At 34.4% G+C, this 26612-nt stretch overlaps 1 protein-coding gene across 2 annotated transcripts; it reads left to right on the top strand.

The window, feature by feature from the left end:
- Positions 1-25572, top strand: LOC110113338 (histone-lysine N-methyltransferase EZ1). 2 transcript variants are annotated; one of them, XM_020845887.2, is made up of 16 exons: positions 1-371; positions 1286-1387; positions 1521-1849; positions 2273-2434; positions 9862-9946; positions 10147-10296; positions 10398-10445; positions 10517-10585; positions 10739-11457; positions 15774-15909; positions 16007-16227; positions 17638-17769; positions 17927-18017; positions 24686-24733; positions 24813-24941; positions 25030-25572. In XM_020845887.2, the coding sequence occupies exons 1-16, from the start codon at positions 309-311 to the stop codon at positions 25297-25299; spliced, it is 2754 nt and encodes a 917-aa protein (XP_020701546.1). In that variant the 5' UTR covers positions 1-308; the 3' UTR covers positions 25300-25572. The 2 variants fall into 2 exon arrangements, with proteins under 2 accessions (XP_020701546.1, XP_028548158.1); XM_028692325.1 differs by lacking the exon at positions 1-371 and having other exon boundaries at positions 1696-1849.
- Positions 25573-26612: the final 1040 nt, after the last annotated feature.

Raw genomic sequence — 26612 nt, 5'->3', positions numbered from 1 at the left:
CGCTCACCTACCGTCTCGGCGGTTGGAATCGGATCAAGCGTCTGAGACTTCTTTGGCCGAATAATCGGCGATTCCCACCATGTTTGGGCGGCGCAGTAGACCCGCTGAATCAGAAGCGGCTGTACCGCGATTTTTCTTCGCCAGTATAGAAATACGATTTCAAAAATAAAGACGCGGTGGATGCCTTCCCCCGTAAATAACAGTCTCGCGTGTCGTCTTGTCGATTTCTGCCTTCCTTTTTACAATTTGGGGGCGCGCGCTGCCGCTGCAGCGAGTCCTAGGGTTTTCGAACCGGGCCAAGGCCCGCCATGGCTTCCAAGGTCTCTTCCGCAGTCTCCGCCGGCAAATCGGAGCCCCCAGCTGCTGTCCAGGTGCGGATTGCTTGACTCATTCTTTTCGCTGAGAGACGGGTTGGGCTCGGCTAATTTTGGTTCTTGTCGGAATGTGGGTTGGATTATGCGAGATCTTCGTTAGTTTTGACTGAATGTTAGCTGCATTGCTTTTTTGCGAAGTGTGGTTGGTTATTGGATCGTTGGGGTTGAACTTTCGTTTTCGTGTTGGTTGAATTTGAATTTTTAGCTCTAGATCTATTTCTGAAGGGAGATTAAGGAGTTCTTCAAATGGAAGTAAACGGAGGTTTGCTGCACCCGTGATTTTCTGCTGGTCAGGATTCGGATGCTAATGACTTATATTTCTCAGGATAGGAGAAAAGAGGAGAAGGATTTTTTGTTTTGTTTGCTAACTGGATTTGCAAAACTAATAGGATTTTTTTTAATAAATTGAAAAGGATGCTTTTGAATGTATGTCTTGTTTCTTTAACTACTTTTCAAAATTTTAATAGGTAGAAGTTTTTTTTCTTTTGAAAAACCTCTTCCTCTTTTCTTTTTTGGTTAAGTCCTTTACTTTTGATATTACATCATGTTGTGAAGCTACTATACGTTTTAGATGGATTCCTTAACTTCTTGATACTATGATGAAAAAGCTACATTAGGGTTTATACCACCACTTAAGGGTACTAGCCATTTCAAAATATCCAGTCGTGCGGGTTCTGAGCACAATTCTTTTACTCAATTTCAGAATGAAGTGCAACCTCACTTCCTGTTCAGGGAGACCTGTCAGTTGCAATTAATTAATGCAGTTTTGCTACGACTACACAAATAATAGAAACTCCAATATTGTACTCCTCACTTATGTCCTATGTAGCAGCTGGTGTATAGTTTTATAACGCATAAGCTGTATGCTTCTTACATTTATGACAACAAATTTTGTTTCTCTACAAAAGCAGATTGATGGAGTGAAGGAAGGGGTGCCTACTACTCGTGACATTCTTTCTGTTATTGATTCCTTGAAGAAACAAGTTGTTTCTGATCGTTGCATCCTCATCAAGGTTTTCTACTTGTAAAAACTGTCTTCTTTAGGCCAAACTTTGTATTACTATTCCTTATGTTTAGTTTTTTTTTTTTTTTCAAAATTTTGTTTTTTTACATGATGCGTAAACCTGTTGTGTTGAATATTTTTAGAAAAGAATTGAAGAGAACAAACAGAAACTAAGTGGCATTACACAGCATATCTACAATATGTCAAAGTTCAGGAGAAACAATACAGCTGAAAGTAGTGATGCTGGTGTGGATTTGCTTACAAGAAGGCAAAATGATGCACTTTGCATGCTAAATAACCTTGACATCTCCTGTACAGATAAAGATAGCAGTGGTTACCAAGAAGAAAGTTCCCATACACCATCAGCTATTCTTTTTGGTCAAAACTTTGGTGGAAAGAATTCAATCCGTCCTATCAAACTAGCTGAAATGCCAAAGCTACCTCCATACACTACATGGATTTTCTTGGACAGGTACTAAATATGCTCAACCTCAAGCTATTTTACGGCTTCACAATCAGCGAATGCAGTTGTTGTTTATAGATATTTATGCATTGTTTGGCTTATGTACCGCCCACCTATGATACACATAAGCAAGTTAAAAGGTATCGATCAGTTAATTATAAGCATCCATCAATCTCACAGAATTATATTGGGTGGATTTTATGAACTCATAATTATCAAGCGATTTACTTCTGTCAGCTTTATCATATAGATTTATTGGTTTAAAAGCAATAAAAATTTCAAATTTGTTTATAGAATTTTACATCTGGCATTAATTTTTAATTGCCTGTTAGGACTAGCTGCAGTAACTTTTTGATGTTGAGTCCACTGACTTATCCTCTATTATCTGGCTAAATTTACCATATTTCTGAGCTTTTGAAATTCTTTATGCAGAAATCAGAGAATGGCAGAGGATCAATCCGTTGTTGGCCGTAGAAGAATATATTATGATCAAAGCTGTGGTGAAGCTTTAATTTGCAGTGATAGTGAAGAAGATATAGTTGATGAGGAAGATGATAAGAAAGCGTTTGTAAATATTGAAGATTATATTCTTAGGTAGGTAAAGTATGAAATCTCTAAATCGAGGATTGAAATTTTCATCAAACTTCATTCTCAGCGATCCCTTATCTTGCAACGGAACTCTTACAAGGCCTTATTACTTAGCACTAGTTACTGCATATTTATGTTGCTAGTTATGCCTTTTCATTGCAATAATGCGTTGACTTTTCTAGGATTGCACTTAATGAATTAGGCAACTTTCTTACTATTTAAATCATTAATCTTTATTTATTTGACATAGTTTTCAGCTTTAGAGACTGTTCCGGGAATATTGTGTTGACAAACCTTGTTAGCAAAAGTTGAATGGAACCTAAGTAGAATTTCCATTTGAGGTTTTTACTTGATGAAATGTTTATTTATGAGAAGGATAAATATATTGTTAGGAAGGCCTTTTCTTCACCCCAGTGGTTTCAGTGACCAAATTGTTATTCCTCTCAGGATGTTTAGTAGCCATTTTTTAAGATAAAAGCCAAGGCATCTAAGTAAACTCTTTGAAATCAAGCAAGAGGTGATCTTTGCCATTTATTATTCATTTTTAATCTTAACAATTAAATGCAATTCATTGAACCTAACCATTCAATTGAAAATGTATCTAAACCAAAATTTCTAGTCTGAGGCAAGAGTTTTGATCATCTAGTTTAAAATGTTATAAATAATTAATTGTGTTATAATGTTGCTATCAAATGGAAAAGATCTTATAAAAAAATTCCATTAAAATTCAAAACTTGAGCTGGCAAAATTCAACTCATTGATCGCAACCATAAGTTTAACTATTTGTTTAACAAAATTAACGATATTTGCAACACTATTAAATTTATAATTTATATTTTAGAACTATATAAAATATGGTATATTTATATGACCTTTTTAATTTTTCTTATTTGGCATAAATGAAAAGGTTGGAGTTGCTCCATTAGAAGATAAGATTAGAGAGAGTCGCCTTAGATGGTTTGGTCACATAAAACGGCGGCCTTCCGATGACCCGGTTAGGAGAGTAAAGGTATTATATTTGACTTATGGTAAGAAAGGTAGGGGTAGACCTAAAAAGACTTGGTTAGAAAATATTAGGAATGACCTTTCTTTATTAGATTTAAACGAGAATTTAACTTTTAATAGGACACAATGGAGAAAAAGGATTCATGTAGCCGACCCCACGTAGTGGGATAAAGGCTTGTTGTTGTTGTTTGGCATAAATGAAACGAAAATATGTGGTATCTATAGCAGTTGGCACACACCTTGAAAGTGATTTTTTAGTATGAGTGTTTCAATTAAGAAAAATCGATGAAAAACTGCATTTCCAAATTCTATAGTACATAATATCTTAAGATCATATTGCAATCATTTATTATTTTTTATTTTAATAAGACATTTTATGTTAACTTGATCGAGCTTTGTAATTGTTGCATCTGCACCATAGATAGCAGCCATATGTTGCTCAAGAAAATGCATTTCCATAATTATCAAATATTTCTCTTATTTAGTTGGACATTGGCTCTATGAATTGTTCTATACTAATATTATTGTAGAAATATTCTTAGGGAGGTAGCTAGGAAGGAAAATTGAGGGATATGACTGTCGTGTATGTTGTGCCAATGTTTTCCCAATGCAATGAAAATATGTGCGTTGGTGGTGAGTGGGTGAGAGGTGAGTCATGCAGTAAAGGTTTCAGGATGAAATTACCGTGCCATTTAACATGAGTTGAAATAGGCTTGCATTGGCTTTGTAGATGTTCAGTTTTTCCCTCCTGAACCCAGACATCTGTCCAGGCTCCAGAGCTGTGGTTTAGAGCCCTGGAGATGATCAGATTTTCTCTAATGGACAAAGTTTCATGTTTTAATGACAAATCTTATTCATGTACTGCAAGAAAGCTTTGGGTGGTTGATGCCATTATGACACTACATCTTTAATGGGATAGAGCACTTCTTTGAAAAATAGTACGTTGTGATGCAAGGAATTATAGTTACCATCAAGATATTTATCTATTAACACATGAACTTGCATATGCATGATCTTAGCATGAGCTTTAAAATTGAAAATTTGACCAAATTCATATCATTTTGAATTGCTGATATTCATAGAACGGATAGCGTGTACTTAATAAAAGTTACCACCCACAACATGTTCTTCTAGGTGACTCACTGCAAGAATACATGTAAATTTGTAGAATTAACCTTTACTGTAAGTAAAAAGTACTGCATGTTATGTTGAGCACTTTGTGCATTGCTTGTCACTTGCAATCTTTTTGATTCTTCCCCTCATTGCTGCTGATGAGTGGTTCAAACTTTCAATGTTTGTAATTTATGGCCCCTTGTCATCAAATTCATATACCAAAGAGCTATTAATGCATTTGCAATGTAATGGAATCGATCTTAACCTTGTGGTATTTGTTCTTGTTGCGGAGAGGAGAGTATGATTGAGAGGATGGGGAAAGGAGAGAGTAGATTGAGAGCTAGGTGTGAAGCTCTTGGTTGTGAGGGAGAGAGGATAGCTAGGATCGGCTGGGCTAAGGAATAAGAGGAGAAGAGAGCCTAAGGTGGAGAGGAGAGGATGAAGATTTTAAGGAGCAATCATGCTTCTTTCATTTAATAATCAAGTCTTTCTTGGTTATGCACATTCTCAAATTTACATGGAAGTCAAATTAAATATAAAAAGAGAAGTCACCTATTACGCAGGGTGAAGTTAGGTTTGGATCCATGTTAAGTAGTAATGTGGATGGGCCCATTTGTAGTTATGAATTGTACTACTATTGGCTCAACCCTCTTGTAAAATATATTCTGAGGTTGTTAATGACATATACGATGGAATAGTGACAAGTGTCAAAAATTGTTATATAATGACTTGAGGGTTCTCATTCACAAATAGAGCCACATCAAAGATAAATTTTCACTTATTCCTTTTTGATATAATAAATTGTGGAAGTGCTTTTTTAGAAATTCTTTAAAAAGGTTATTTTTCTATTTGATGTTTGTGCATTCCATAGTTTTAATAATTTCTCCTTTTTTAAGTAAAATGTTAGAATAATGGAGAACATTTAAAAAAATGGTAAAATTAATAGACGAAAAATCGAGTTTATATTGTGCAATTTAAAAATATGAAATGTCTCTTTTTAAATTTTGGCTTTATGTACAAAATATTGAGGAGAGTTGTGCAAAAATTGGTTGACACATAAATAAGACTATAAAACTATGGTTTGTAGAGTCAAAGTTGAGTTGATAGATTGAACAATTTCTCTTAAGAGTATAATTTGATAAGAAAATATTTCATACTTAAGTATAAACTTCATAAAACACTAATATAATCAATTAACCTTGAAGTTTTGACGATTACCAAGTCAGGGCAACAAAAAAATTAGGCACAACCTTGTTAAGTGTAAATTGAAAATTTAGATGATCAAGTTGAAAAAATCAGGATTGATGTAGTGGATGAGAGTAATAAATAGATTGATTAGGTTGTAGAAAATATAGCTACGCAATTTTGTTTGTCAAATGGGTAACATAAACTGCATAAAAAAGTTCAGTCATAAAAATAATATGAAAGGTATGAAATGTAAAGAGACCACATGTTACTTGCCTAGAAACTGTTTAGAAAGAGTTGTACTGCTAGCCCTTGCGTTCGATGTAGCACATAGTAGAATTAGAAGATAAGGATTTATGATGCCAAAACCAGAAGTTGGAATGGTGCTATGTTTATGATAATGCCTTGTTATATTTAGGGGCTATTTAGTTGTTTGAAAAAGGAGTGTAATGTAAAAGGAATGCGGTGTAAAAGAAATAATTTATAGTTGTTTGGACGAGTGTAAAAGGAATGCGTGAATTTAAAATTTTTTGTTTGGTTTGAAATAAAAATGCAATGTAAAGTATAAAAATGTTGTGCCCGAGGCGGCGGATAGGTGGCGGTGTAGGCGGTGGCCGCCATAGGCGGTCAAGGTAGCACTTGAGCGGTGTAAAGTGTTCTCGGTCAAATTGGGCGAGAACACTTTACCTAAAAAATGAACTAAAATGGAATGCATTGCATTTACTTTACTTTACCTTGGATTTACTTTTAATCCAACCAAACACCAAAAAGTGAATAAGTAATGCATTTACTTTACTTTACATTTTTTTTTTCCAACCAAACAATCCCTTATAAAAAAAGATTGTTCTCACTCTCACCATTGAAAATATTATAGATTATGTGCATCTATCTTGATTTTTGTTAAGGCTTCATGTTTTAAAGCCATGGAACACATAATTTTTACATGCATATGCAAGTAGATCAATGCATGCTCATGTTGCACGCATAAATTTGTCATTCTATTTAGACTAACTGGATATAAATACACACAAGTCAAAGGTGCGTGCATATAAAGATGAAAATATGCATGCAAATTTTCTCCTTTATTTCAATATAATTTATTCATATGGACATCAAAGCTATGTTACCTTGCTAGAGAACCTAAAATATGTTTAGGACCGTTATATTAGTTGTAAAATAGTTATGAGTTTTTTTTTTAAACTATTGTGGGTGTTATAAACATTTTTCTTTTTGAAAATTTTTAATAACAATTATTTTTTTTATGCTTATAATACTATAAGCATATTTGATAATAATGAGTAACTTCTCAACATAGGAATTTTTGAAAAACAACAAGAACGTTATAGTCATATAAAATTATGTCTGTTTTGTTCAAACACAAGGTGATTTGACCAAGTATTTTCCTATTTTAGTTCGATTACATCAAGGATTAACTTTAAGCCCATATATTTTTTGCTTTAGTCATGGATGTCCTTACTAGACGTTTGCAAGAGAATGTTGATACAACGGGAGCAGAGGGGGTCTGCACCAAGCTGGACCTGCGAGATGTTGGATTAGTCGGTTTAGCCGATTATTGCCCAGGTGGGGCCGACAAACCTAGAGAGAGGCGACTGAGGAGGTGGGGCCCAGTAAAGAAATAAAATATTATGTTAGGAGAGAATCAATTAAGAGATCTTTTCTTAATTGAATTTCAAATATATGAGGGAAACTTATTGGGAAGGAGATTGATTTTGGAGGGAAGGAGGAATTCTATTTAAGTCTAAGGTTAGGGCTAGTTTTTTTTTTATATAGATTTTTATTTGAGTGCTGTAGTTCTTTCTTGTCTGAGGGATCCTAACGGTGTCTAGGATTTGGGAGAGAAGATCCTCCTCTTGAAAGAGGATCAATTGTATCTTTCTTCTTGTTATTTATTTTTCTAGCAATAAAATATGTTTTGTGCTTAAGTCATCTTGTTTGTGGATTGTTTTTTGATACCAAGGTGTATCATATGTACCCTATTGTATGCTTTTTGCTGATGATATTCTTCTTGTTGATAAGACTACATAAGAGTTGAAGGAAAACTTGAATTATGGAGGTCAATTTTAGAGTCTTAAGGTTTTTGTTTGAGTAGATCTAAAAACCTATGATGCACCGACACTTCTCCTCAAAGAGGCGTGCAGTGTACGATACCGTATCCGACACGACACTCGTCCGACACTCCTCCGACACATGTCAGACACGCCGAAAACGTGTCCGATTAAAAAATATTAAAAACAAATTGGACACACGTGTCTGACACACGTATCTTAAATATTTTATAATTTTTTTAAAATATAATTTCTTATATTTGACGAGATTTAAACTAAATTTCTTATTTTCTATCCACAACACGAAATCAACGTCTGCATTTAATACCCATTCATCGAATATTCTCATTTTCATTTCTCTTTGGCAATGAAGGTATTTTAATCTCCTCTTTTTTTGCACAATTACAAATCTTTCTCTTCTTGAACAAGAGTTGAAAGTAGTGATATTCAATGATGATGATATTGAAAACCAAAAACAAACCTCTAAAGCTAATCCTAATAGTTGAAGCTTGAATGCTTGATGTTGTAGTAAGTGATTATTTGTTTATATTTTTATGGTTGTACTAGATATTTTATATTATAAGTTAGACAAGTTATCATATCATTCATTTATTATTGTTTGCATTTTTAATATTATATTATATTAATATATATACACTATATAAAAAATGTATTGCCGTGTCCGCGCCGTACCTGTGTCCTATATTTTAAAAAAAAATCGTGTCCCGTGTCCGTGTCGTGTCGTGTCTGTGTCGCCGTGTCCATGTCTGTGCATCATAGTCTAAATCCCTTTTGAATTGAGTGCAATTTTAGTAGTAATATATCTAGTGGGGGGATTGTGACTTTGGGCAATCAAGTCATTAAAAAGAGTACATGTTTTTAAATATCTTAGGTATGTTCACAGTGACGGTGAAATAGATGGAAATATTATTAGTAGAATTTAGGTTGGATGGTTGAAGTGGAGGAATATATCAGGCCCATTGCAGTGTTGTGTGATAGAAAAGTACCCCTCAAACATTAGAGAAAATTTCTTAAGATGGTGGTGAGACCTGCAATGCTTTATGGCGCAGAATGTTGGCCATTAAAAGAGAATCATACAATTAAGTTAAAGTGTTTCAGAGATGAAGATACTTAGGTGGATGAGTGGTTTTACCCCTATAGGCAGAATATGAAACGAGTATATACATGAAAAGGTTGGGGTTTCCCTATTGGTGGATAAGATTAGAGAGACTCGCCTTAGATGATTTGATCACATAAAACGTCGGCCTTCTGATGACCCGGTTCGCAGAGTATATGTATTAGATTTGACATATGTTAAGAAAGGTGGAGTTAGACCTTAAAAGACTTGGTTAGAAAGTATTATAAATGATATTTTTTTATTATATTTAAATGAGAATTTGACTCTTAACATGACACAACAGAAAAAAAGGTTTTATGTAGTTGAGACCCCACGTAGTGGGATAAAGACTTGATGTTTTTGTTGTTGTGTTTTGAAAAATAAAGTTGTGAAAAAGTTGCCTTGAAATGGCCATTAAGTATGAAATTATAATGTTGGTCATCACAGCAGATATTAGAGGATCTTGGAACTAATGAACTGTTTCTGCTGAGTGGGGAGAGTTGAAATTTTGGGGTTTGTAAGCAAATTTTCTTGAAATCCCATTTAAAGTTCTTGATCTATGGATGTGTATTACTTAGGGGACATGCTATTGTTTAAGAAATTGTATATTTTTCAATATATTTGAAACAATATGCAGAGGAGGTTTCTCAAAGATTGATCACTTAGTGATTTAATGGTAAATACTATAAAAAGATATTCCTGCTTTATCAATCATTCTTCCCTAGGTAGTAAGCATTGCATAATTGATAGAAGAGTTTTTCCACCTCATGATGATTTAGAGCACTATCAAAGATCTACTTCATGCTTGCAAAAGTTTTTTTTTTTGTTAATTTGGCCTTGAAATATTCTCTCAAATGGCTTTATATATTTCAAATTTGATTGGTAATTTCAAATTATATTGTTTATTGTATTCAAGATCTAAACTAATAATTTGGATTTTAACCCAGGCTGACTATCCAAGAAGTAGGCCTCTCTGATCTTGTGCTTGATTCATTGTCTCAGTGCCTTGATAAGGGTCCTAGTGAAATCAAGGTATCGTTAGTGATATTTTCTTCAAACTGAACTTCTCTATGTTTTGCACAACTATTTCTGTCGTTAATTTTATTACTGCCCTGGATTACTTTTTAAATGTGATGAATATCCATTTACTGTAATCTTGGGCTTAGGTCTTTGCCATTCATTTTGTGCTGGCATTTACAGACGTATGAAACAACACCAAACATCTTATACAGGCAAGATACGAGAATATTTCTGTGTCAGAGAGAAGTAACAATTGTGGTAGAACTGTTCCAAAAGATGACAAGATTGAAGATTCATTTTTGGAAAAAGATCTGGATGCTGCTCTTGATTCCTTTGATAACCTTTTCTGCAGAAGGTGTCTAGTAAGTGCACCCTGATACTTTCTTTATCTATGTTTTCGCCGTTGCTTGTTATCCTACTCTGGTAATATCATTTTCTTATTGATTCCTGGTGTGTCCTGCAGGTTTTTGATTGTAGATTGCATGGATGTTCTCAGGATTTAGTATTTCCTGTAAGTTGATTGAAAGTAAATTTGTATCCTTGCATGTTAAATCTTTAGTGGTTATGGTTGTCCCTTGTCAGTCAGAAAAACAACTTCCATGGAGCTGCTCAGATGATGGATCTCCATGTGGCATCCATTGTTATAGGCTGGTAGGCGTTCTGTAGGCTTGATTATAATTGATGAAGTTTGTATACTGATGATTTTATCGAATTAGTCATTTATACTATTTGCTGAATCTTGTTGATCATTTATGCTATAGATTGTGTGAACATTTATGAAGTTTCTAAGCACTTTCTTGTCAGGCCTCCAAATCAGAGAGCAATGCAACTGTGAATTCTCAGATGCCTCGTGTACCTGAAGAACTTAGTAATTCAAATGGAAGTGCTGGAACACATCTTTCGCCAAGAAAGAAATCTTGTAGTTCCTCAATTGGAAGGAGAGTAAGGTCCAATCAAAGTGAAAGTGCTTCATTAACTGCAAGGGCTGTATCCGAAAGTAGCGAGTCAGAAGTGAGGCATTGCCAGGAGCATTTGACCGTTAATCACTCATCACCTCCAAAGACTAATCTTGGTGTAAAAAGTGGGAAGAAAAATAACAAAAGAGTTGCCGAGCGTGTGTTAGGTTCCTTAAGGAAGAAACAGAAGCAAGTGGTACCATCAGACTCGGATTCTGTAGTTAAGGGATCAATTGCTAAGCAAGACATGAAACTTCGGTCAAAAATATGCTATGGTAAAAAGGGATCCGCTTCATCATTGCCTTCCAAAGTTTCAAAGAAAGCTGTAAAAAAATCCAAAAAAAAGAAATTGGTACTGCATGATGGTTTTGATTCAACTTGTCCTGAAGTTCCCAATGAAACTCATACCGGGATGATCAAGGAGACACCAGCCACTGATGGTGATGAAGTTTCAAGAAAAGAGTTTGTTGGTGAGAATATATACAAAGGTGATAGCTGCTACAAGTCATGGAGGACCTTTGAGAAGGGTCTTGTCTCAAAAGGCATAGAAATTTTTGGTAGAAACAGGTCAGCCATTCTTGTGCGGTTGTTTAAATTCATTCTTATCTTCTTTTCAATTATACATAAATTCAACTTCTTTTATCAAAGGATTCATCTAATATGTTTACAAAATATTTTTTGCAATAATTTAAATAGTCCATTCGGTAAATGAGAGTATCATTCTTCCTTATGTTATTTAGTGTTATATGTTAGCTAATTAGCACTTCTTGATTTCTCTCTTTCCCTCTCCCTTGCTTTCTTTCTTTCCTTGCAATTTAAGATTGGGTGAATATGTTATACTTCTTGATTGAATCAAGAAGGATAGGATATCTTTTGAGTAGGTGGAGACTCCTAGAGGAAGAAGAGGAACAAGAGAAGAAGGGGGAGAGAAAATCAGAATTTCATTTCCATAACTTTAATTATAGCAAGAGGGGGTTTATTTATAGGCTTGTATAAATGAAAAGAAAGAGGGTCAACTGTCTAAAGTAATAATAAACTAGTTTACAAAATAAACCTAATGTTATAGGTTTATTTTTAATATAATCATGACTTGGTTCAATCCTTAGACCGTTTTCTAGATCGGGTGTACTATAAACTATGAATTGTTGTCCTGACCTTGTTCTTCTGATTTGTGGATCCAATTTTCTCTTGTTCTTCTGATTTGTGGATCCAATTTTCTCTTTAGTTTTGTATTGTATTTTAATAGGTAACAACCCAAAGTAATAGAAAATAATGCAGAAATTCAGAGAAAATCAGCAATACACAATTGTTTTCACAGAATTTAGAGAAAAATCACCAAGAAAATCACTTAGAATTGAGTGGGAAAATAAAAGAAACAACCCGACACAATGAATCTTCGATTCGAAAGGAAGATTTCACTCTCCAAATCTCTATCTAAAGCCTAGAGCCCAAAATCAAACACAAGATCTCAAATTCAGATAACCTTAACCCTAGTAAGACAAGACTAATTAAAGCAAAATGATAAATATTTAATTCATAAACAACCCTAATTTGAAATTTCCCTCAAACACAAAGCTCAATTATTGTGTGGGCCCCATCTACTTAGCAAACCCCCCTGACTCTCCTTGGTTCCGCTCCCCCCCCCCACTCCCACCCCTTGAGCTAGTCTAACATTAGCCCTCCATCCCAAAAACTCGCCTTGTCCTCAAGGTGAAATGAAGGAAACTGATGCTTCACCCTCTCATACAGTTCCCAAGTGGCATCGAAGTCGGGAAGGCCTCTCCATTTTATCAGCCACTTCTTTATTCCCCTCATTACATGATTTCACACCTTTTAGCTCCAGTGGTTCTAAGACCACTTCCAACTTCTCCATCAATTTCGCTAGTAACTCTGCACTAATTAGATGCTCCCATAGAGCTTTCCTCAACTGTGACATATGGAATACTGGGTGTATAGTGGCAGTCAGGGGTCAACCTGTACTCCAAAACTCCAATCCTTTCCACTATCTCGTAGGGCCCGAAATACCGTGGGGCTAATTTCGCATTCGGCCTATGTGGCACTGTCTTCTGTCTGTAGGGTTGCAGTTTTAAGAACACTTGAGCTATTTCCAGTTAATTGTTTGAAGACATTGATGAGGACATCAGAAGATCAACGGCTATGATCTAGAGTTTATTTTATTTTTGATGTCTTATGTACTAGGTTATTTTATATTACTGTTTTTTCAATTTTACCCTTAGGAGTGGTCATGTGGTGTTGTAGCCCGAAGGGCATTTTAGTCTTTGCTATTTTTCTTTTTATGATACCTATTTATAGGCTAGCTCTCTTGTACTGTAGGATGATGATCGATTAATGAAAATTCAGATTTCTCTTTGTCTCCCTCAATGTTGAGTATTTGAGAGAAGGAAGACCCAAGGTGTGGGCAATCGCAATACCTGTCAACCTTTGGAAGAGTCCAAAGTTCGCGGTTCTATGATCGGTTCAAAGGGTCGTCATGCAACTGTGCAATTGTTGAGGTGAGGGCAACTCCTATGTTGCTTGAAATCATACTATCATCACTATAGGGGCTTTCATAGAATTATTGACACCATAGAGATTTAATGAAGGAGTATTTTGCCATGTTTCGTTACATTTATTGAGATCATGCCAAAACTTGGCTCATGTATTTTGAACCTTACACAAAACTCTAAATCACATATAATTGCTACAAGCACCAGTTGAATCCCTAGCTCTACGACCATGCACAAATCAAGGAAGCCTTAATTAGATTTTCACCACTCCATGTTGCATATAAGAGCTTCTGAACAAGAAGATATTTCAAACCATGTTGCTAGAGGGCAATCTTCTAATACAATACATCATTGCTTCTTTGAAGGGAAGGCATTAAATAATTAAATAATTAATGATGCTTGTTTTGGAATGAAAAAAAGGGTTATGCTTATTAAAATTTCAGAATTTAATATCTACCAAATTTTAAACATTTAAATGAAAATTTAATCACAAAAAAACTTAAAACTAAAGTTCATCCACACTTCGTAACAATTTGGCTAGGATGTTGAATTGGAGATTAATTTGCGCTCACAAAGAGCAGATATCTTGTGAAATGTATTGGAAACCGTTTGATAATCCAAATTGTGGTTTGAACCTTCCAACAGCGCTTCTAACCCTTGATTTGGACCCATTTGGGATCGGATTGGGTTGGATTTGGTGTCGTTGGGTTCGTAGTTCTGAGACGTTCTGTTTGACTGTAAGTTTGCTGAAATCGGAGTTCGGATGGTCCCAATTTTAATTCTGAAAGTTTCCAATTTGGTTTTGCATTGAGATTCGTGCCTGATCAAGATAATTTTTTGATGACATATCAATACTTAACACCCTTAGTTGTCAATGGCGCAAAATAGCGTGCGCCATTGCGCACGGCGCGGCGCACCAAAGGCGCCATGTTCATGGCGATGCGCATGTGTTTAAAGTAGCGCGCGCTATTTGCGCCACATGTGAGCCATGGTGCATGTCGCAAAATAGTGCGCCAAATTATTTTTAAATTTCATTATACTTATGAATATTTTTTACAAGAATTTACAACTTAACATGTATGATTCTTATTGATTACTACTTGAAGTGTTTCACTAGCAACCATGGTTTAGAGGCGTCCACATCTTAAAATAATAATAATAATAATAAAAAACGCTCGGTACTGCTAGGTACATGCTCGATACTGTTAGGTACATGCTCGGTACCGCTATGTACATGCTCGGTACCGCTCGGTACCTCTATGTATCTTTTCATACAAACAACTTACGAACTTTTAAAATAAGCAGAACTTCAAAATTACTCTTACAAATAAAATTTTCTTCATGAGCGCTGCCCCCGGAAACCCCTGCAAGGGCGCTGCCTTTCGACCCTGCGACTTGACTGGGTAGGTCAAACCCCGCCTCGGGGCAGCGCCCCCTTCGACCCCCGGCAGCCTAGCATTTTGTTGTATTCACCATCTTTAGAAATATTTGTTAGTGTTAGTCTGCTTCTTCATGAGTGCATGCTTTGTATAAGTTTTCTTCATGAGTGCATGCTTTGATTGGGAGACATTGGACTCTATAGGAGAGGAGGAAGGGATGGAGACTTTAAATGTGAATTATTGTCTCTTGAATAGCTTGTCTTTCATTTTTAATGATATTTCATATTCATGTTTATTATTTTAAAATTCTTATATAGTTTGCGCCATGTTCAAAATGATGTGCGCTATGCGCCATGGCTCAAAAGGGACCTTTGTGCCATGGTGCGCCACTCACCGTTAACAGGTATTTTAACACCCCTAGTGAGAATAGGATCTTTTTAAAATCTAAAAGAACACTCGGGTGCTCCTTTTGATTAGTATATATTGCTGTGGAGTGTCTTTGGTAGATTCTATATCTTAAAAACTGCCCTATGTTGACCGTCACTCATAACATAATTATATTGAAACATCTGGCATCCTCTTGATTGTCTCGGTATGTATCATGTATATTGAAAGACTTGCGATTGTTGACCCGTCAAAATTTGTATTTTCCTAAATTGTGTTATGCATTGCCATTCTTATAAATCTCGACCTGCCTAGCAATTGTGTTACTCCTGACGTATCTTTTGCAACTGCTAGGCTGCGGAAGATTAGCCCATGTGAACATAATAGTTTGTACTTGGCTAAAGTTTGTTCATGTCTTATTATTTAGAAGGCTCATCATCTTCACCTGGGCTTAAGTGTTTATGTTTAACTAATAGTATAGGTTAAACTCTCTAAATCTATCCTCATTCTCTTCAACTGAATTGCGTAATCCATTTTGCACTTTGTGCAAAAGCTTCATAGATTGGTTATTTGATGCTTTTGCGTCTAACTGTGTGGTTTCTTGTCTGGACAGCTGTTTAATTGCTAGAAATCTTTTAAGTGGACTGAAAACTTGCATGGAGATTTACCACTACTTGAACTTCATTGAAAATAAAGCAATGTATTGTGCTTCTGATGGTTCTCATTCTCTAGTTGAAGGACATGCCAAGGTTGACTTCAATAATTTAGAAAAAAAAGTATTCCTACTGAATACGTCTATGCATACAATCAAATACTGAATGTCTACTTTTTTGTTGGTGGTTTCAGGGCATGGATGTACGAGCAAGGTCAAGGTTCGTCAGGAGACGAGGTAGAGTTCGTCGCTTGAAATATACCTGGAAGTCTGCTGGTTACCATTCCATCAGGAAAAGGATTTCAGAGAGGAAAGATCAGCCTTGTCGGCAGTATAACCCTTGTGGTTGTCAATCTGCTTGTGGAAAACAGTGCCCTTGCATTCTGAATGGAACTTGCTGTGAAAAGTACTGTGGGTAAGTTTGTCTCTGTTCTTTCATTTTTTTGAAGATAAAAACAGTTGCAGCAGCCATTTCATCTTCAATTCCCCCAAAACAATCCCCAAACTCCATCCTATGACATACGAGTTTCGATTAGCCTCCTTTTGCCTTGGCGATAAAAAATTTTGGGTAGGAATGAGTACTATTAGCAATTTCTATCCACTGCAGTACTCTGCATTATAAGGTGGTGGGCTGGTTTGCCATTGGCGACCACCCATCCTCTCCATCTCGCTAGGAGTTTAGTTGCAACTAATAAAGGATGTTGTATCTACAAAAAGGTCTTCCAAAATGAGAGGCACATGTGATCAGACAGAAGGGACCCCGGACCTAATATCTGTTTAGCTGCAAGGACAGTGTAAATTGCATAATGATTATGAGCATGGTCTTCTAAACTAAATTTGACAATGACCCTGTGATAATCTATAAGCTATAATCTATTTTATTAAATCAAATTGACTTTATATTAGCAGTTAATTAACTAAGGCTGTAAAAATTATTAAACTATGGTTTCTGCATATTAAAAAGGCCCCGAAATCATTTTTTTCCTTTTGTAAGCGGGCTCACCATATCCCTCTGTGCAAAAACTGTTGCTTTATACCTCTACTAGTGACTGCATAAAAAACGTACTCTTTTTTTTAACAATATAGAGAAAAAATTTAGATTAAGGCTTCGTTTGGGACGGCTTTCTTACTGCTTCTTAAAGCAGCTTTTTAGTACAAAAATTAAATTTTTTCTAAAAAAAAAGCTGCTTTAAAAAGTAGAAAGAAAGCCGTCCCAAATGAAGCCTAAATTCAATCATGCTGATCTTCAAAGGAGAGTACTGTTTCCACTGACTTCATTGAACTTTTCACTGTAGTTTTATTACTCGGGAAGTAGTCCCTCAAAAAGCAGCTGTTTTTAGTTTATTCTCATAAGATACTTATTCAGTTTAGGGTGCTCTATGCTCAAGTTGCATATTGCAGTGTGAATCCAAGTGCATGCCGTCAACAGCTTTATACCCATTTTTCTGTGGTACTGATCCCACTGTCAAACATGTTGGAATAATTTAATTAAAAATGCTTTCTTTTAGGGTCTGGGATGAACAGATGTGTCGTGCCTGTTTTTTTATTTTTTTTCCTTTTTTCTCTTTTAAATTCTCTGCTGCTGTCTGATTATTAGTAGCATACCAAATCATATGCTTTTGTAGTTTTTTACTTTTCTCATTTTACACTCTTCTTTAGCATGCATTCATTTCTAATAATACTATTAAATTTTACGCCTCTCACGTTATAATAATGATGATAATAATGTATTTCTGCTATGATGGTAATATTGTATTATCTGATCTTGTGGGTTTTGTGAAAGACTTGGCGACTTCTGATGTTCACTTGTGATGTTGGCAAATAGGTGTCCAAAGATTTGCAAGAACCGTTTTAGAGGATGCCATTGTGCTAAGAGTCAATGTCGCAGTCGTCAATGTCCTTGCTTTGCTGCTGATAGAGAATGTGATCCAGATGTTTGTAGAAATTGCTGGGTTGGGTATGGATTTGGCTTATCTTTCTATCACGTAAAAACTTCCATATCTTATATGGGTTATTCAGGATTTAACAACCAATTTTGGTGTACCTTTTGATTATTGCATCTGATTTTCACGTTCAAATATCCTATAATATTGTTCATTTAATTTCCAATGCAGATGTGGTGATGGCAGTTTTGGCGGGCCTGTACAACTAGGAGACAATTATGAATGCAGAAATATGAAGCTTCTCCTAAAGCAACAACAAAGGGTATAGTGAACCACTATTTTTTTTTGATTAATTTGTTATTCCTTGCTCTTTTTATTTGAGTGATAAATTGATAAAATGCCATGTGATAAGAGGTATCAATCATGCCCTATTTTAATTACATGAATGTAAAAAACATGATTTTTTTTTTGCAATCTTGTTTAAATTCACATGCATCAAATGCACGGATGTAAATTCATTGAAAAATATTTTTATTTTAATATCTTACAATTCAACAAAAGAAACATTTATTTTATGTTTCAATCATTACTCAAACTAAAGGTTGTTGCATGTTAGGGAAGGTTTTGATTCAATGCACTAGACATAAATTGTTGAGGATGGATTCCATGTTTGAAGTTGGAAGAGATTTGAGATATGATAGTATATGGTCGTTCTTCTTTGAGAAGAAGAATTTAGAGATTAAAATTCCATTTTTGGTAGAAATATCACAACCCGACCTGGATACTCGAATTAACGAGGTGAGAACAAAAATCAGACGATATTAACATTCCATTATTTTCAATGAACACATTAACATAAAATCTCTCAAAGCATTTGAAGAGCCACTATAACAAAGATATTCCATAAAATCTATTTATTTTACTTTTCAAAGCTAATAATTACAACAATCATAATTTACTTATTTTTATTGTTGCGCTGTCTTCTATAGACGTACCCTTCTCTTTTAGCCATTTTAAATTTTTGTAGACTTACATTGATAACTTCAATAACATTTAGCATGTATAAAGTACAATACATATAATATTTGATATATGTCTATTTATTTAACATTTGATATACATTTATTTTCTTTGGTTCATTTCATTCTTTTAGACATATCATATTATATTCATTTTATAAGTTTGTATTCCTTTTATCATTTAATTAGTATAGGAGCATCATCTAAATCTACCAAAGATACAATCATTTTTATTTCCTTTTTCGTTTCCATAACATTTTTCCTTTTTGTGTGCACGAGTATATTACTTCTCCAGCTAGTACCATACGGGGGTCAACTCTTATAAATTTGCATGCTTATCATTTTCCTTTTTTCATTTATTTTTCATTCATTCATATATTATTTCTTTAATATATACTTTCTAAATACATATAAGTATCATATATGTGTATAATGGATGCATACTATCATATATATACATTTAAGTTTACATTGCTTTATTCATAATAGTGAAAACAATGTAAAATTCAATTGTATATATAATAGTATGCATCAATTATCATGATAAAGTATGTAAATGTGACATAAATATGTAAATGAATGTAAAAGAAATACAAAGTAAAGTTAGAAAGCAATTATACATATATGATACTTATATCCATTAAGAAAGTATGTATTAAAGAAAATAATATATGAATGAATGAAAAATAAATCGAAAAGAGAAAATGATAAGCATATAAATTTAGAGGAGTTTAGCCCTGTATGATACTGACTGGGAAAACAATGCACCCGTATACGTAAAAAAGAAAATGTTATGAAAAAGGTAAACAAAATGGAAATGGTTGTATCTTTGGTATAATTGGACGATGCTCCTCTACTAATTAAATGAGAAAAGGAATATACACTTATAACATGAATATAATATGATATGTATAAAGAATTGAATGGAATCAAATGAACCAAAGAAAGAAAATATATATCAAATGTTAATTGAATAGACATATATCAAATGTTATATATATTGTATTTTAAACATGTTGATTATTATAGAAGTTACCCACTGAGTTTATTTTGTAAACTCATTGCATTAAATAAATATTTTCAGGTAAGTTTCCAAAGATTTAGAAATGATTGAAAGAGAATAATACATCTATAGAAGACGAAGCAATAATGAAAACATGTAAATTATGACTGTTGCAATTATTAGCTTTAAAAAGTAAAATGAATCGATTTTATGAAATATCTTTGTTATAGTAGCTCTTGAGTTGCTTTGAGAGGTTTTATGTTAATGTGTTCATTGAAAAGAATGGAATGTTAATACCGTTCGATTTATGTTCTTGTCTAGTTAATTCGAGTATTTGGGGCCGGGTCGTGACAGTATATGGTCGTTCTCCTTTGAGAAGAAGAGTTTAGAGATTAAGAAGTTAAATATAAATCTTATTGTTGATGTTTAGAGTTGGTGTTAACAGGCCTTGGCGTTGCTATCAATGACATACATTAGTTATAGGCAATGGTGTGCTTTGATGTTATTTGCATTTGAACATAGCGGGTAATGGAGCTAGTTGGCATTGGTGTGGTTTGGTGACAATAGGCAGATTATAGTCGGCATATCGTAACTAGACAATGCTAGTCTGAAGATCGTTGTGTGACCAATGGTGGTGGTATTGTAGTGGGTGACAATGCTCTGGGTTTGTAGTTGGGCGCAGGTAGTCGGACAATGGTGATTCGAAGATGGTGCTAAATGGTAGCAGTTCGATAATGGTGGTCAAATCGTGGTAGTTTGGTGACGAATAAATGGAGGCAGTTTTACGACTGTTGTCAGACAATAATAATAAGATTGAGGCTTTTTGACAATTACAATTCAAAAATAGAGCTCTCTCTAATTTCAAGTCGAAGGTCCATACTCCTAGCTTTTTTTCATGTAAAGAATGAAGTCTAGTTATAATTTTTTGAGAATAATATTTTGAGAAGCCTAGCCTAATTCCAAAACGCTTTATTAAATGACCTATATTGATTCATTTGATTATAAATTTTTTTTGGATATTTGAGTGCTTTGATGATGTCGTAATTAAGTGATTTTGGGCTCGTTGGATTCTTCTTGTTGAGATGCTCTATATTTCTACAAGCATGCAAGATTTGGTGATTTTTTTATCCTTCAATTGATATCTCAATATTTCGAACAACATTTCAAGTGCTTGATTTAAGGGTCTTTAGAGTAGGATTCAATTATAATGTTGTTCAGTTATGTTGATCGGGATGTTAAATTCGATTATAAGTTTGTTAAAATAAGGGTTGAGACGTTTCTAAATTTAATTCCACAAGTTTTAAATGGTGTATGGAAGATATTGTTATTTTATGAATATATATTTTTATGCTTATAAATATTTGTTTTTAGATTTTATTTATTTTATTCATATGTATTTTTTCAAGTGTACTAATAAAAATTTATGTCATTATATTCACATGTTCATCATGAATTTTTATATGTCTACACAAAATTAATAGAAATAGTCGGGCTCCACGATTAGTCTTTTTTTAAGCCTTAATTGAATGAATATTTGTTGATACTTTTTTTTCTTTTTAATCAAAATATTGTTCTAAGTTTGGATGCTATTAAGGTCCCCTTTTTGAGTAAAAGCTTTGTGAGATAGGGAAATGGTTTGGCTATTTTAACAATATCTTCAAATATCATTGAGAATAATTTCAAGAACTAGCTTCTTCCTTAATAAGGTGCCAGCCAATGTAAAAAAAGTCGAACCCATTTTATTAATGTGTTAATAGAAAATTGAAAGACCTTTAATTTTATTGGCATCAAGTAAAAAAAAAATTGTTGCTGAGATCACTAGGAAACACAATAATAACTTAACTAAGAAATTGATTTGATCTCTAAAGAAGTTATACAATGGCTATAATTTATTTTTAATTTGCACTTATGAAGATAAATCTAATTATTGGAACTTTTTATCATATGCTTTTTCTAAATCAATAAATATCATATGTAGATCTTTCTTATTATGTCTATACTTCTCTAACAAACCTTTCAATAAATGTATAGCTTCCATAACAAACTTACCCATCATGAATCTAAATTGATTTTTAGAAACATTAGTTTCATATCATAACCTATGCTCAAAAACTCTCCCACATAATTTTAATGTTTGACACATTAATTTAATTCTTTTATAATTTGCGAACTTTTGTGCATCACTTTTCTTTCTTAAAAATGGGAATAATCGCATTTGACGTCTTTTTAGTCTTCAAAATAATTTTGAAAATTTTGTAAGCTAAGACATTTTCTCTTCTCCTAGGCATTCCCATACTTCTATTAGAATGTCATCAGGTTCAACAGCTTTTCTATCCTTAATTTTTCTTGAAAGCTCTCTTTAACTTTGATTTTACTAATACAACAATAAAAATAAAAATATCTTTTTTGTTTAGGGTGTTAATGGTCACTAAAATTAATTGTATTCCTACAATCTTCATTGAAAAACTTATCGAAATATCTTATCAACCTTTATTGAATATCCTCTTCTAATAAAATCATTTTTTGATCTTCATCTTTAATGCACTTTACTTGAACTAAATTCTTCTTTTATCTCTTTGTTTTTTGTCTTGGAAGTGTGCATATTGCATTCATTAAACCAAGACTAGTTACAAAACATAGAAAAAAGAACAAAATAAAGGGCCCTAAGTGTGAGCATGTGAGCTCATAACCTCCTCAAGGATATCAAAAAAATCTTGAGTAATTGTATCTCTATTCCTATTCCCAAAAATCCAAACAAAGTCACATAGTATAGCCCTTTGGGCACATAAATGAGTAGCTGAATTGTAGCACCTAGGCACATGCTGGAAGTGGACATTGTGAAAGAGGTGGATCTAATTAAAAGCATCACCAACTTGCGACCGACATCCCCATGCCTGTTGAGCCTTGCAGTCTTCAAGGAGCTTGATTATATTGTAATTGTCCTCTTCAATAATCAAACCGGCCATCTCAAACATCTACTCCTCCAAGAGCCTACTAATGTACTACATAGCTTGTAGTTCTACTTGCAAGCTATCCCAATCCCACGAGGAAAAAGTCGGCAACCCAAAAAGCGAAGGAGCGTCCCACTGATCTGGGTGAGAAGGAAACCAGATGTGAGGGAGGGCCTTAAGAATCCCTACGGCTATAATGGAAGGATTGGGAAAAGCTGGCTATGCTTCTTAGCATTCCTACCACGCTAAATTTGATAAACCGCATAACAATAGATTTGTACCCACCCATGCGAGCTTGTAGTAACATGACTAATCACATCCAACAACTCACAAAGTCCAGAGAAGTGTGGGGAGAAGAAGCCCCATCTGGTAAGAGAGTCCAAAATTCTGTGCAACTGATTGTAGGTAGCTGTGATATGGTTGATGTCTTCAATGCCGGAACAACTCAAGGGCGACGAGCATCATATTGAAGACCATGAGTGAGGAGCCACTGATTGGTAGGGATAATCTCCTTACATATGCGCCACCAAAAGACCTTTTCTCTTTGGTGAAGACGAAGTTTTGAAATCGGTAAGAACAAACCATCCGGGAACTGAAACAAGCATTTGTAGGCGATGCATGCCACCGTGGAATTGAGCGGCATCTTGAGCAATTCAATAGAATCGCTCGAGCTCCCATGGTCTAGCTGAATGCACGTTATCTTCTCGATTAAGATTTGGCCAAAGCACCTCTCCAACGTTTGTGTATTCAAATGCCCATCTTCATTGAGAAGGTCGGCCACCATCAAGTTCTCAATCCGCTCAATATCGAGGAAGCTTGGTCATCGAGCCAAGGCTTCTATCTCTTTGTTTTGCCTCTCCAAGTTCTTTAGATCCCATGTTACTTTATTACTACTTGTGTGCCCTTTTATATCTTTTTCAAATTTCTTAACTTTTAAATCTAAATAAATTTTTATAACAAAGCTTTTTATTTTTGATTATTTTTACCTATTTTGATTTATTATCAGCTATTTTTATTATTGAGAGTTTTTCATTTTGATACTTCAAATACTTTTTTTGTAACATTTTTTATATTACTAACTATTATTTCCTATATAACATTAGCATCTTCCGGCACAGTCAAAATTTTGATTGGAAAGATGTTTCTACTCTACACTGGTTTTCCATAGTCAATAAGTCGTTGGCATAAAATTAAATTAATTTTGGGTCAAAGTAAGAACCTTCAAAAAATTATGAGGAATTCAAAGATTTGACTGTTGGCTTGTGCGATTTTTTTATTCCTTTCCAAGCCTATTTTATAGTGGTTAATATCTTCTGTATTATTTATAATTCGATCTGCCCAATCTACTTTTCAAAACATTGCATCCATTTAGAAAATATACTCAAGTCCGTCATCAGATTGATTCCTCTAAACTTCTATTAATTTACCGAAATGACATCTTATCACTAGTGTAGAAGGCACTTGTGACAGGTGTCGTTTCTTCTTTAGTATTTGGATTTGCATATCTATAATTTCAATGTTAACATCATTTCGAAATATGTTGAGCTGTTCAACCATTCATGACTTAGTATGTTCCTTTAAGTCCGTAACTTTGTGTTTACAATAAAAATAATAATTATTTTTTATTAAGTTGAAGCTGCGCGATTAAATGTGAAGTGTTTAAACTGATTCCAGTTTTTGTGGAACTGGGCGATGAATCTTTTATTTAAACTATGCCCACTTTTTGTCTCTGCTACTCTACTATTGTTGGGCATTCATGTGTATTCCCGTGTACCTTCTGTCCATGAGTAATTCAAGTGGTTGCCTACCAGGAAATTGACAGCCTTCTTTGTTCCATTTATTAATGTCCTTTACATATTGTTTCACATAGACAATATCATAGTTTTGTTTCATTTCTTGTTTTCACTGATACTAAGGGAAAATGATTAGCTTATATTCTTTTATCTTAGTACATTCTTGAGTTACTTAGGTGAATCCTTTTCAACCAGTTTTAAAGTGCCGATCTTCTTACATACAGGTACTACTAGGTGGATCTGATATTTCTGGTTGGGGTGCTTTCCTAAAGGTAATTCACTTTTCTTTCCCACCTGAGCTTTTGGATCTTAAGCTCACTGATGACCAACAATATTGTAATCCTTCAACAGAATAGCGTTGGTAAGCATGAATATCTTGGAGAATACACCGGTGAACTGATCTCTCATAGAGAGGCAGATAAGCGGGGGAAGATTTACGATCGTGAAAACTCATCCTTTCTTTTCAATCTGAATGATCAGGCATGTAATTCTAATTCCATAGCAAGAATGTTCTGTTCACCTATCAATGCTATATATATAGACTTCTGATATAATTATATCAATGCAGTTTGTTCTCGATGCTTACCGCAAGGGTGATAAGTTGAAGTTTGCCAATCATTCCCCTGAGCCAAATTGCTATGCTAAGGTAATCATGGTAGCTGGTGATCACAGAGTAGGCATATTTGCCAAGGAACGCATTGGTGCTGGGGAAGAGCTGTTCTATGACTACCGTTATGAGCCAGACAGAGCTCCCGCTTGGGCAAGGAAGCCTGAAGCTTCTGGATCGAAGAAGGAGGAAGCTGGCCCTTCAACTGGCCGTGCTAAGAAACTTGCTTAACATAGAAGAAGGGAACGATTTTATTCTAACCCAGGTTTTTACTCATTTTGGTTCATTTTAATTCATATTGGCTAACATTTCAGATGCATTAATTTTTGTAGAGGTTAGAGGTGAGATATAAACTAATCACCGAGAACCTTCTTGCTCTTTTTGATTAAAATTAATGTATTACCTTTTTATACGCCATTTTTAACATTCTCTTTCACGCTGTAAACATTCTTTGGTCAGCTGACAAAAGCATTCAGAAATATATCCTTCAAATTGTTTTACTTCTGTTTTAGATATTTGCTCTTTTTATATAGCCCATATCTTTTTGCTTTAGTCTTGGATGTTCTCACTAGACATTTGCAAGAGGATGTACCTTGGTGTTTGCTTTTTGCATATGATTACCAAGTTAAGTATTGCAGAGATGAGGATTCCCAGGTGGATGAGTGGCTTTACCCTTATAGATAGGATACGAAATAAGCATATGCATGAAAAGGTTGGAGTAGCTCCAGTGGAAGATAAGATTAGAGAGAGTCTCCTTAGATGGTTTGACCACATAAAACGGATGCCTTCCGATGACCCGGTTAGGAAAGTAGAGTTATTAGATCTGACTTTTGTTAAGAAAGAAAGAGGTAGGCCTAAAAAGTCTTGGTTAGAAAATATTAGAAATGATCTTTCTTTATTAGATTTAAACGAGAATTTGACTTTTAACATGAAACAATGAAGAAAAAGGATTCATGTAGTCGACCCCCCGTAGTGTGGGACAAAGGCTTGATGTTGTTGTTGTTGTTGCTGCTCTTTTTTTAGGTGCCTCCTGAATTTTAATGGTTCAAAGCAGATTTCCCATTTTCCCCACCTGAAAACTGAAAACATGACAGAAATTTTCCAAGTATTTCAAACTTTTAAATCCTTGAGAATTTCGTCAGTTCTAGCTGGGTCAGTACGATCCATTAAATCGAAATTTTCTAATTTTTCACTATCAGTAGCTTTTATCCAACTAATTGAACTAAGTTTTGGGAGTTTTATTCTTTATTTGTTTCTAAATTGTATTGCATGAAGAGTTGAATAGCTTTTTCATTTTGCCCCTCTCTTCTTTAATAATTTCATGTTAATTTAATTTACTTGTGACTATATTTTTTATTCTATGTTGTGCATTATCCAACTTTTAATATCTACTTCCCGTCTGTTCTGCAGCTTTTCTAACGTTTCTTTTGTCCAGTAACTTCAAGATTTTTGTAAAAGAACGTTGCTCTTAGGATCTATTCTCAAATCTTGTTATTTTTTTTGCCCTACTTGCTTTTTGAAGATTTATTTGAACTTGTCATATA

Source organism: Dendrobium catenatum, unplaced genomic scaffold (assembly GCF_001605985.2).
Source record: "Dendrobium catenatum unplaced genomic scaffold, ASM160598v2 fragScaff_scaffold_156, whole genome shotgun sequence".
Classification (NCBI taxonomy): Eukaryota; Viridiplantae; Streptophyta; class Magnoliopsida; order Asparagales; family Orchidaceae; genus Dendrobium; species Dendrobium catenatum.
The sequence above is the reverse complement of the archived record's forward strand: the minus strand, read 5'-3'. Positions and strand labels throughout refer to the sequence as shown.